We start from the raw sequence: 13,217 nt of genomic DNA, 5'->3' as shown, positions 1-13,217 counted from the left end.
GAGAAAGTTTTACTGTTCGGCACTGAGGATTTTTGCGCCAACTGCGTGGTGGGTGTTGTACAGAATCTAAAAATTACTGGGCTGCTTCTCAGAGAGTATGGTGGGATCATCACGACCTGATGTGGTGATGGAGGTCAAACTTTTATGAGAGAACAGCCAATCAGCACTTGTGAGGGAGATGAGCTTGTGTGCATGAGTATTCAATGGTTTCTCTGCCTCTTTGCTAAGAGAGGAGATGTAACAGAATTTCCCATGTGTTATGTGATGACCAGGTATCCTATTCCTTCAACTGCCCCTAGAACCAGAGGGCAGCCTATATAGTCCTTGGAGCTCAGCTTTGCCTGAATCCAGAGAATCTGTTAACAAAATTCTGGCATGTGTCTCCAATTATCTCCTCTCACACTCATACATGCAGCCATCTAACATTTACTCCAAAAATTAAAACCTAAAAGTACTTGTGACATTAAAGTCCCTTGACAGAAAACCCCCTTGACAGAAAACCTGTCCAGGTGTACCTGTGTGCCCAGCTATAAGCATGCCTCTTAACACACATCTAGCTTGCCTCTAATGGCTATGCGAAAAGAAATTACTCAACAATGGAACCACATTCAGGACAGAACAGAGAGCTAGATGCCAACTACGCAAGCAGTATATGTGCATACACACACACACGTGTATATACTGCATAGTATACCCTTGGAAGGCTGAACTCTAGAGATATGAGTAGTTGCAGTGGTGTCACTAGGATTTATGTCACCCAGTGTGGGAGGCCAGTGCATCACCCGTATGATGGACCTCCTCCCATGCAGTGGGTGGACAATGCCCCAGGCAGTGGGTGTGGTGATGCACCATTACCCCATCTGCACTGGGTTTTTTGCTATAACGTTTGTTAGAACAGAGATATTTCAAAACAGTTTGTTTCACTGCATTCTTCAAGAAATTGCACATCGATTAATATATAACATGGTGGTATTATTTAAAAGTACCAAGATTTCAAAAATTCTGGCAAGTAGTGGGGTCACCCCCCTGCGTGCGCGTCACCTGGTGCGGCCAAAACCCCATGGACCCCCCTAGTGATACCACTGAGTAGTTGCATAGAGAACAAGCACAGAATACTAAAACAATCATTCTGACAATCGTGTTGATGTCTCTCTTTAGTATCTGCACCAGTTTGTTTTCCTGATATCTCATCCCAAAAGGAAAATGATGTTAGAGTGGAAGAGAACGCCACCCACCATTACCCAGCAAGTTTGCCAAGGAGATGGGCCCAACAGGAAGGCTGACTAGGTGGTAGTGGCTTGCAGCGGCTGACTACCCTCCTTCAGAGCACCTGCTCTTGTGGAGTTGATCAAAAAGGGAGATATCTCCATCTCCCACTTAACTTTTCCTACAGTGGGCACTGAGGAAAAATGAGGGACCACCAGGAAAACCTGCGGATCCCCCATTCTCCCTCCAGTGCTTTGCAGCAGAAAACATACAACTTGGGGAGGAAGGGCTGGCATATAGTGTACAAAAGATGGTAGGTAGCAGCGGTGCAGGTTTGGCAGTTGCTAAGGCAAACCTCCCCAAATCTTACCTTGGCAATTGTCTGGAGCACTCTCTATGAGCCATGCTGCTGCTGTCTGCCGTCTTGAATTTCCTACAATGCAAAGAGGCCATTGCTGCTGCGAATGCCAAGGGTCCTCATGAACCTAAAGCCTACTAAATTACATTCAAAGCTGATGTTAGTGCTCAGCCAAGCCAGGTACCAATGAATGGCCTCTGTCCATCAAAGGCTTGACCCAGCTGGGCCAAACCCTGACCCCTTAATATTGGTGGCCATCATACTACCCAATCAGTTGTATGGAGAGTAGATCAGGAATCAGGAGTAGGCAGGCATGAGAAGAGGAGGGCAGTGGAGCAAAATCCTCTGGGCCTGGGCCTCCAAGTCCAAAACAAACTATAGAATACAAAACTGAGTTATTACAAAATGAAAGTGGGTACCTCAATCTAAGCCTACCCCGGGCTACATTTCCACTACAGCTTTAATCTCCTTTCAATGCACTTCAATTGGATTGGAAAGCACTCTATTCTATTGGAATGCACTCCAATGCATTCTGGAGACTGTAGTTTGTTAAGGGTAGCTCTAACAGCTCTCAGATTTCTTAACAAAACACACACACACACACACACACACACACACAAAAGTGCATTGGGGGAATAGAAGTGCATTGAAAGTGGATTCAAGCTGTAGGGGAGATGCAACCCAGATCTTCTCCATAAGCTGCAATATATATTGGTACAATTCAAACAGGAGAAAGTGAAACTTATACCGTCAGAGCAGGACTACTAGTTCCCAGCAGTAGGTCACCCAGTTCTGTGCACAGAAGTTCCAGGCCCCCAACAGTCAAGTCCACCCCTTCTTCTAGTTTAGCATGTGTCTAAAGCACATGGCATTGCTGGAAGGTGAAATTAGCAGTATGGAGTACAAAAATGAGCACAGAGGAGAAAAAAGAAGGGGAAAAATTTTTTTTTAAAGGCCAGGCAAGTTTATTTCAATTGGGCTTTGTCTCAAAATCATTACACAGTAATAAAGGAAATAGTTGGAAGGCAGTCTTTGGATGCCCCTGCATTTTCAAAGAAGAAAAAGCAAACGAAGAGAGTTTTGCTGAGGGAGAAGAAAAATGCCGTAGCACTACTCAAAGAAAGGATGCCAGAAGCTGGTGGGGATGAAAGAAGGTCCTTTCACACCGCGTTGTATGCTGGTGAGTACTGCACAGTCTTTCAGACAGCCTAGATCAGGGGTCTCCAAACCCTGGCCCAGGGGCCAGATGTGGCCTGCGGAGTGCCTCTATCCGGCCCGCGGCCAGCCTCTGATCGCCTAAGAGCCTCTGGCCCAGTTGACCAAACACAACCAGAGTTGTGCTCTTGGGGTGGGGGAATGGGGGTCCATTTAAGTGTGTGTGCTTTATTTCTTGGGCTGTGTTGGTGCTTGGAGAAATCCTGACATTTGAGCCTATTCATTCATTTCAGTCATTCATCTAAGTTCCACCTCTAATGTATTTATTTAAATTTTATATTTAATTTTTTTTCTAGCCCTCGACACCATGCCAGATATTTGATGTGGCCCTTCGGCCGAAAAGTTTAGAAACCTCTGGCCTAGATGAAGGCCATTTTTCATTTTTTCCAGCTCTTAGACAACATATTAAATACATATTTGTCATCTAATAGCTGAGAAACTGACTTTCATTATATTATATTATATTATGGTAAGGGTAACAGGAAAAGGCAGGGGCTAACATCCTTACTCTGGTTTTCGATAAGGGTGTTTTTTGTTGTTTGTTTTGTTTGGTTAAAAACAATAAAAACACAAAACACTGCCATTTTTGGTTGAAAATTTCTGAACACAAACGCAAAACATCTTGGTGTTTAATTTTCCAGAAATTAAAATAATCTGTTTTAACTTTTTCCAGTTAGAAATAATACAGCAGCTGCAGCTGCTGACACAGTATCACCTACCTAGTACACTGTTAAAAGTGTTTGAAATTAATAAAGATGAGGACTTGGAATGAGAGCACATAACCCTGCTTTCTGCCTTTCAAATCACAAAATCTGCAAAAAAATGAAGCATTTTCAAACACCCCTAGCTATGGGTGAGGCGGAGGCAGGCTCAACTGGCCTTGGGATCCCTCTCTCGGCTAGGGTGAATCACCCCTGGGGGCCAAGAGAGGATTGGCAAAGCCACAGCAGGTCTCTTGGGGAGGGGGTTGCAGCATCATCTTTCCTTCTCAGTGGCTTCAGCGTTGTCCTTCCCGGGGCTCCTGGGTCTTTCTCCCAACTGAGAGTCTGATGGGCTACCTGTCCCAGGTATTCTCAGAGCTCAGGCACCTGCCCTTTCATCACTGGCCCACTGCCTAATAACATCCTGTTCCAGTCCCTGCTACCTTCCTTTTCACCATCCCCATACCCAAAATCCAAAATCCAGAAAGCCCCTATCCACTGTCCTGTTGGCTTCCCACCTCTGTCCATCTTATAGGAAGGGTGGGGCTTGTCTGGCCACTTTCCCGCTCCCCCTCTTCCCTGCTCGCAGGTGGGCTATGGCTGTGTTGTTGGCCAGGGTGGGCATGGCCTTCTTGGCCACCAGGGCATTCTTGCTAGGGTGGGGAGGCACAGGCTGCTCCCAGTTGAGGCATGTTGGCCTCCCACCAAAGCCTTGTGGACATGTGGGCATGAGGCATATTGGCCTCCCACTCACCCCCAATTGGGGCTGGCCAGCAGGAGCCCTCGTTGCTGGAGCCCCCGGTAAGTCTGACGCCAGACAATTATTAATAATATTAAGGAAGGGGGGCAATCAGGCGTCCCAGGCTCAATGTCTCAGCAGCCCTGGAAGTAGGTCAGTTAGGGTACTGGCTTAGTCCCAGGGCCACCAGACGACCCACAACCAAGTCTGGCCCAGGACCCAATTTCTTGCCTTGTAAAGAAACGTGGTGCCCATCAGTGCACCTGCTGAGAAGTGCTCCAACCCACTAGCACTACCAAAGTAAGCTTCCCCTAGTGCCTTGAGGGGAGTTACCTTGCCTTGATGGGCTTGACGGTGGCAGCAGTCTGCACCACTCCTCAGCAGCAATGCTGCATGGCCAGGGCAGAGCAACAGGGACAATGGATTATTGATAAAAGAATGACATTTGCCCACGAGCACACTGGGCTGCTGCCTCCCCACCACTAAGTGCCCTCTAGGGCTTGGGGGCTCACCAAGGCACTTGACTAAGGGTCCCTAGAACCTGGAACCAGAACATCACCCACTGCATCATCAGGGAGTTGGCAGAAACAACATGGCGAGCGAGGGACTGGGTTTTCTTCCTGGACCTCCCATAACCTGGCCTTTTTTACACTCAGCAAGTAGGAGAAAGTCAGTAATGAAGCAACGCAGCATATAAAGTTTGGAAGTAGAGCAAAAAACAAAACAATATCCTTCATCAGCACTGTGGGGATTTCATTCATAATTTAGCTTGCACCTTTACAGTTTAGTACTATTTGTGTACATTAATTTGTCAATCCTCCTATCTGAAAAATAGTTTTTCTTTGCCCCAGGGATTGTACAGTAATTTCACATTTCTGAATTTTTTTAAAAATTATATTATTAGTTTCTGTTTTAGTCATTTCTTAAAGGAAGGTGATTTAGGTGGCTTTTAAATCTTTAAAAGGTGTGTCAGGCAAACATGGAAACAGACAAATTAGCACTATAATTGAGATAGTAATAGCTGGTATATTCACCCCCCATACATAACTTTAATTCTTTGTTCAGTATTTTAGCAGGGAGTCCATTGGATATCATCTACAGGTAGTGTGTCGTTATCCACTGATATGATATCCACTGATTTGACTTACCACTTTAAATGCCTTGTAACAAGAAAAAAAAAACCAAAATCCAATTTCCCACCTTTGTGCTGTTAATTAATAATTTCATTCCACTAGATCAGTGGTTCTTAAACTTTTAGCACTGAGACCCACTTTTTAAAATAAGAATCTGTCAGGACCCACCAGAAGTGATGTCATGACCAGAAGCAACATCATCAAGCAGGAAAATTTTTAACAATCCAAGGCTGCAATCCTACCCACAGTAACCCAGGAATAAGCCCCATTGACTATCATTGTTAAAAGTATATACATTGTTAAAAGCATTGTTAAAAGCCTGTTAAAAGTACAGAGCTGTAACATTTCCCCAAATGCGGTCACATACCATGGGAGCATCAAGTCTAATATATTAAAACTAAAATATTGAAATGAATGGGGGGGGGGGATCCATCAGAAAATGGCTCACAACCCTCCTGGTGGGTCCAGACCCACAGTTTGAGAAACACTGCACTAGAGTGCATTATTCACCCCATCTAGTGACTGAATGCGGTATAGTGTCTATACCAATGCATTCTGGGGTGACAGTGGAGGAGCAAGAAATCCAGAAGTGGTTCTTTAAAGCTATGTTTCTGCTGATTTGGTATCTACTGACTTAAAAAAAAAAAATCACACTAACAAGGCATGACTTGTACTACCAAGCACATCTTGTGAATGGTGATTGAAGTGCTGTCAAAAAGAAAAAGTGCACGTTCTGCAAAACACAATTCCCTGACCGGGAATCGAACCCGGGCCGCGGCGGTGAGAGCGCCGAATCCTAACCACTAGACCACCAGGGAAGTGATAGCAAACACTTGACACAGTAGGTATACAGTTTATAATCTGCTTCCAACTTCTGCTAACAAACATGATCAATTAATGGATGAAATGTCAGGAAGTCACCATGAAATGAAACTTGGGATCACACTGTTCAGATTAATAACAAAAGTCTTTAAAAAAAAACGAAAATAGAATCCTAGCATGGCTGAGATACAAACCGTGAACCAACCTTTCCTGCTGGAGTCAAATAGCAGCAGAAGAGTTAATGATCCGCAGGCCTAAAGATCAGTCTTAATTTTTCTTTTGCTCGGTGCCCCTTTTTAATGCACACAAAATACACCCCAAGTAACACAGCAAACTTGAAATATAGAGAAAGATAAAACATCATGAGCATAAAGGCAGAGAAAACGAAAGCAATATGACTAGGGAAGGTATTTCGTGTCTTTAGGATTTTTTGTGGGGGGGTGGGCAGTACTGGCCAAAAATTAGTTTTTAATTTCTTTTATAAAAACATTTTAGATGTATAGTGGCGCAAGGAAAAGAATATGTCAGAAGTGGGATTTGAACCCACGCCTCCATTTGGAGACCAGAACACCCAGAGTTGGGAAGGAACAACCTTGAGTCTGGCGCCTTAGACCACTCGGCCATCCTGACATTTACACTAAAGCTCTTTGAACAACACACCCTAATGATTGCATATTGTAACCTGCTGCCTTACTCCTCCCTTTTTAATTTTTTCCTTAGATACTCATGCGCAGAAACTCATATCACTGACAAACACCAACCAGCTTTTTTTCATACTGAAAATTTCATTGCTCAATCAGCACATCTGATCATTCAGAGTTCATCCTCCTCTGACCTTAAAGCTTAAATCAACCAACAACATAAATTAGGATGATCAGATTATAGATCTGTGGTTCCCAACTGTTTAGCACTGGGACCCACTTCTAAAATGACACTCTATCAGGGCCCACCTAGGTTTACAAGACTGATTGTAAAAGAGATCTAGAAAAAAAATGTTTCTACTTACAAGTAAAAATAACCAGAAAAAAATGTTCAAACATTTTCTCTCTATATATTTAAACAAGCTTGCAAACTGCAGGAGCTGAGTTTTTTACAGGGTAATTAGCAGCTATATGATTTTTTTAATAGCTTCAAGCAATTAGTTATCTGATCCTTCCATCACCATTGTTTTCAATGGAGCTCTGTTCTGGGCTTCACGACCCACCAAAAATCGGGTTGCAACCCAGCAGTGGGTCCCAACCCACAGTTTAGAAACCACTCTTCTAGATAATCTGAACATTACCATGAACTATATGTTAGCCAGTGTCCAGGACAAGCTCCATATTGAGCACATGAAGTAACATTCATTTCTTTTGGGATCTTACAAACAGTTCTGTCCCTCAGTTGTCCCTCTTCCCTTTCAGATGTGCTCTTATGAATTCATCCACGTGGGATAAGAAACCTCTTGCCCTCCACCCATGTTGTCTTCCTGTTTTCCCTCACTCTTTAAATTAACAAGTGGATTTTCTAAACATCCTCTGTAGAAACCCCAAGACCTGACAACATTCAAAACTTTAAAAACCACATCAAAACTAAGGATCCTGGTAAATCCCATTTTATTATATTCACAAGAATTAAACGATGATCTTCTCTCTGTTTTTCCAATGATGCAAAGGTACACTTGCCATTTCAGTTCATCGAGAATGGAAGATGGTTGGTCACAATACTTATGGCAGATGTTGTTGTGTTCCTTTTAAAGTAAAGTGATTCTTAGCATCTTGAGGGCAACACCAGGACTTTTCATCAGGTGGAAGCTGGTGCGTATGTGTTTTGTTGTGTGTTAAGGTTGGTTTCTCCTTTTCTATTCTTTCTCCTCTGTAGATGTCACTTGCACCAACCCAAGGAGAACAGGACGGATGTTGTTCTAATGGCGACGTGTGGTGTTGCGGATGGCTTTGACCACCTCTGTTGCTTGCTTCTTGCGCATCACCTGATTCAGTGCATTTTGGAGCTCCCTGGAGCCAATGACGCAATTCTCCTTGCATCGACTGCTGCTTTTGGCTTTGTCATACACCTTGTTGTAGAACTTCCTGATAGAGGAGATGATCTTTCCCTTGGCCTTGGTTGAGATGGGCACCTTGTCCTGGTGCAGTCTCCGGAGGACTTTGATGACAAACCTATCAGAGGGATTCCTCAGATCCTGCCATTTAGGTTTAACTTTCTTGCTCACCGTCTTCCTTCCCAGTCTTCCTCGTCTTAAAGGTGACTTCCTTCCCAGTCTTCGTTTCACAGGTTGCTTCCTCCTCTTTGCCAAGAGCTTCCTGTATTGTTTTCTCCTGCGTATAGTGTGTTTCCTTCTCCTATTAAGCAGGGCCCTCCTACGAAGCCGGGTCCTCCTACGAAGCAGGGTCTTCCTGCGAAGTTGGGTCCTCCTGCGAAGCTGGGTCCTCCTCTTCTTTCTGCAGGCAGCAGCCATTGCCCCAATTGTCTCCAAGGTAGCGCCACTCTATCTTCCACCTGAGTATGCCACAGTTGATCTTCTGTTGCTTTCATATAGTGGCTGATGCCCAAGTGAGATGCTGGTTCTTCACTTTACTGATGGCCTGTCTGGCCAGACCAAGCATCCCAAGTTCTTATGTTGCACCAGTATCCAATCAAAAACTGGCACCTCATAATAAGCATTGATGACCCTTCCCTCCCTCTTAATGCTGTCTGAGAAGATTGTGACATAACTGCTTACTGCTCACTAGCTGGTGGGTAGTAGGATGTAAATGTAGTAAGATCACATTAAAGCTGGTGCTATGATTTTATCTCATCAGTCAGTAATGGTTTATCACCAGTATGTCAAATATAAGGCCTGTGGGCCTAATGTGGCCCCTGGAAGCAATTTATCCGCCCACCATTATAATTGGGCTCTCTCATATCTTAGAAATGTGAACAAGATTTGAACATTTTCTCTTCTGTCATTTGCAGCTAATGAGTTTCTATGTGAGAACAAAGTGCTTATTTCTGGCCATCATCTGCTTAATGATGTCACTTTCTGCTTAATGACGTCACTTCCGGCCCTTAGCATGAATGCTAACTTCAGCCCTCTCTATGAAACGAGTTTGACATTCCTGGTTTATCATCTTGTAACCATTAATGTAATCATTCAGGATAATCATCAAGGTTTACTTCCTTGTCACCCTTTACACATATTTAACTCATTTTTTAATTTAACTTGTTTCACATTTTTTATAGGGCCTGTGCCAGATTTTGCTGTTTTGTGTTCTCTAATCACATCAATTCTGTTTTGTATTCTCTAATCATGTCAATTCTAGAATTTACAATTTGAAATCGAGGGTTGAAGTAGATATGACATGACTTTCTTTCCTTCTTTCTCAAGCAGACAGTACAAATTAGATCAGCAATATGGCATAGAGGGAGATAGAGTTTAACTCTTAGTCTTGTGCATTTCCCCAACACAAACTCACATTAATCGCAGAAGAGAAAAATACAGGCACAGTACTGGCGCCTTTATGGTTTCTTCCACAATTTATGTATTATTTTAATTTTAATACACTTTTAACCTGCCTTTCACAGTTATAGTAGATCAAGGTGGCTTGCACTTGATTATAACTAAATAAAAACAAAAAATAAGAACACAATAAGCAAAACTAACAGCCAATGGACAAGCCAAAAAAGAATATATTAATTCAGTGATTTTCAACCTTTTTCGTTTCATGGTACACTGACAAGGTACTAAAATTGTCAATGCACACCATCTGTTTTTGGGCAATTGACAAGACACACCATGCTGTTGGTGGAGGCTCACATTCCCTAGTGGCCCTACTAATAAATGACCTTCCCCCAAACTCCCACGGCATACCTGCATACCATTCGCAGCACACCAGTGTGCCACAGCACAGTGACTGAAAATGGCTGTATTAATTAAAAACAAGATTGAATAAAAATGCCTTACAGCACAGTCCTTTGCATGTCCACTTAGAAGTCATTCCCACTGAGTTCAATGGGACTCATTCCCAGATAAATGTGCATAGGATTGCAAACTTAAGGCCCTTATAAGAACATAAGAAGAGCCCTACTGGATCAGACCAAAGGTCCATCTAGTCCAACTTCCTGTATCCCACAGTGGTCCACCAGATGCCTCAGAGAACACACATATCTGATGGGGCACTGTGTCTGACTCAGTGTCCCCTTCTGTCTCCTTCTTTTATGGAAAACAACTTCTGTCCGGAAAGCAGTAAGACTACTATGATGCTACACATACATACATATAATGACAAGTTTCTCAAAGATTCAAGTTGCTCCACAGTGGACAGACACATAGATCTGTATCTGTGCTGAACCCACACAGCTTTCAGCATTGCTGGCTCCACAGATTAAGAGGTGTGAGGCAAGCGTGCTGGCTGGCGGGGTGCAATCGGAATGATGCTCCAGAGATCAAGTGGTGAGACAAGTATGCTGACTGAGTGGTGCAATCTGAATTGAACCCATAACTCTGGAGGCAAACTCATTGAGAACGTAAGAACAGCCCCACTGGATCAGACCAAGGGCCTGTCTAGGCCAGCTTCCTGTATCTCACAGTGGCCCACTAGATGCCTCAGCAAGCACACAAGACAACAAGAGGCCTGCATCCATGTGCCACTCCCTTGCACTTGGCATTCTGAGGTTGCCTAAAATCAGGAGGTTGAACCATTTTCTGGTGGGTCCCCAATATTCAAATGAATATTGAATATTCATTTCAGTATTTTATTTTTAATAGATTAGACTTGATGCTACCACGGTATGTGACTGCATTTGGGGAAATGTTACAGATCTCTGCTTTGAACAGGCTGCTCTGTATATGCTTTTAACAATGATAGTCAATGGGGCTTACACCTGAATAAGTGTGGATCAGATTGCAGCCTTTGGGATGTTTGGAGAATTTTTTTGAAACAGCTTAGCAACTGCTTGGGAGGTATAGGAGGCGTCTTATTTATTTTAAATACATTTTTAAACTTATTGTGAGCTTTTCATTTGCTTACTCACTTTGACTTGTTGTTGGCAACCTTCAGTCTCGAAAGACAATGGTATCGCGCTCTGAAAGGTGGTTCTGGAACAGCGTCTAGTGTGGCTGAAAAGGCCAATTCGGGAGTGACAATCCCTTCCACACTGGGAGCAAGTGCAGTCTGTCCCTGGTCTGTCCCCCTGGCTGTGGGCTTTGCCTCTTTGCCTCAGACTGTTGGCCAAGTGTCTCTTCAAACTGGGAAAGGCCATGCTGCACAGCCTGCCTCCAAGCGGGCTGCTCAGAGGCCAGGGTTTCCCACTTGTTGAGGTCCACTCCTAAGGCCTTCAGATCCCTCTTGCAGATGTCCTTATATCGCAGCAGTGGTCTACCTGCACGGCGCTTTCCTTGCACGAGTTCTCCATAGAGGAGATCCTTTGGGATCCGGCCATCATCCATTCTCACGACATGACCGAGCCAACGCAGGCGCCTCTGTTTCAGCAGTGCATACATGCTAGGGATTCCAGCACGTTCCAGGACTGTGCTGTTTGGAACTTTGCCCTGCCAGGTGATGCTGAGAATGCGTCGGAGGCAGCGCATGTGGAAAGCGTTCAGTTTCCTCTCCTGTTGTAAGTGAAGAGTCCATGACTCGCTGCAGTCCAGAAGTGTACTCAGGATGCAAGCTCTGTAGACCTGGATCTTGGTATGTTCCGTCAGCTTCTTGTTGGACCAGACTCTCTTTGTGAGTCTGGAAAACGTGGTAGCTGCTTTACCGATGTGTTTGTTTAGCTCAGTATCGAGAGAAAGAGTGTTGGAGATCGTTGAGCCAAGGTAAACAAAGTCATGGACAACCTCCAGTTCATGTGCAGAGATTGTAATGCAGGGAGGTGAGTCCACATCCTGAACCATGACCTGTGTTTTCTTCAGGCTGATTGTCAGTCCAAAATCTTGGCAGACCTTGCTAAAACGATCCATGAGCTGCTGGATATCTTTGGCAGAGTGGGTAGTGACAGCTGCATCATCAGCAAAGAGGAAGTCACGCAGACATTTCAGCTGGACTTTGGACTTTGCTCTCAGTCTGGAGAGGTTGAAGAGCTTTCCGTCTGATCTGGTCCAGAGATAGATGCCTTCTGTTGCAGTTCCAAAGGCATGCTTCAGCAGAACAGCGAAGAAAATCCCAAACAAGGTTGGTGCAAGAACACAGCCCTGCTTCACGCCGCTTCGGATGTCAAAGGGGTCTGATGTGGAGCCATCGAAGACAACAGTGCCCTTCATGTCCTTGTGGAAGGATCTGATGATGCTGAGGATCCTGGGTGGACATCCAATCTTGGGGAGAATCTTGAAGAGGCCACCCCTGCTGACCAGGTCGAAGGCCTTCGTGAGATCTATGAAGGCTATAAAGAGTGGCTGTCATTCCCTGCATTTCTCCTGCAGTTGTCTAAGGGAGAATACCATATCAGTGGTGGACCTGTTGGCTCGGAATCCACACTGTGATTCTGGATAAACGCTCTCTGCAAGTACCTGGAGCCTCTTTAGTGCAACTCGGGCAAACAACTTTCCTACAATGCTAAGGAGAGAGATGCCACGGTGTAATGGAAGATCAGAAGATCATCAAGTGGATGATGTGGTGTTGACAGCGATTCCCTGTTTTGACAGCTGTTTGACAGCTCTGGGAAGGGCAGGGCTGGCTCAACAGCTGTAATCAATCAAGGCCAATGGAGACCTGGATGGACACCTGAGCTTCATTTGGCCTTGATAGGACTTTGAGTGGACATGGATTGAAGAGATGGCTCAGCTGAGCCTAATTTGGACTTAACAAGGGGCTAGCAAGGTAGCTCACAGCTGAGCTGCATTTTGGATGATGAGACATCCAAAGGATAAAAGGCAGCTTCAGAAGGAGCCAAGGGCTGGCCAAGCAGGACGCTGACCCAGCCGGAAGCCGGACGCTGACCAAGAAGGCTACCTGACCCAGACCTACAGGAAGAGAGGACTGCCAGGACCCTGCTGGAAGAGAAAGACTGCTGGAGAGGAGGAACTCTACTGCAGAAGACTGGACTGTGTTTTGGAGACCGGATTG

At 44.6% G+C, this 13,217-nt stretch overlaps 1 protein-coding gene and 2 non-coding genes across 3 annotated transcripts; all 3 read right to left on the bottom strand.

The window, feature by feature from the left end:
* Positions 1 to 6,098: 6,098 nt before the first annotated feature.
* On the bottom strand, positions 6,099 to 6,170 carry TRNAE-CUC (transfer RNA glutamic acid (anticodon CUC)). The gene has a single exon. It is a non-coding gene; the product is annotated as a tRNA-Glu (tRNA).
* Positions 6,171 to 6,696: 526 nt separating this feature from the next.
* TRNAL-CAA (transfer RNA leucine (anticodon CAA)) lies at positions 6,697 to 6,804 on the bottom strand. The gene is made up of 2 exons: positions 6,767 to 6,804; positions 6,697 to 6,742 (listed from the first exon to the last, which is right to left on the bottom strand). It is a non-coding gene; the product is annotated as a tRNA-Leu (tRNA).
* Positions 6,805 to 8,077: 1,273 nt separating this feature from the next.
* LOC136638997 (uncharacterized) lies at positions 8,078 to 8,629 on the bottom strand. Its single transcript, XM_066613022.1, has one exon. The coding sequence runs from the start codon at positions 8,627 to 8,629 to the stop codon at positions 8,078 to 8,080; it is 552 nt and encodes a 183-aa protein (XP_066469119.1).
* Between the last annotated feature and the right edge of the window lie 4,588 nt (positions 8,630 to 13,217).

Source organism: Tiliqua scincoides, chromosome 2 (assembly GCF_035046505.1).
Source record: "Tiliqua scincoides isolate rTilSci1 chromosome 2, rTilSci1.hap2, whole genome shotgun sequence".
Taxonomy (NCBI): domain Eukaryota; kingdom Metazoa; phylum Chordata; class Lepidosauria; order Squamata; family Scincidae; genus Tiliqua; species Tiliqua scincoides.
This window is presented reverse-complemented; position numbering and strand designations above follow the sequence as displayed.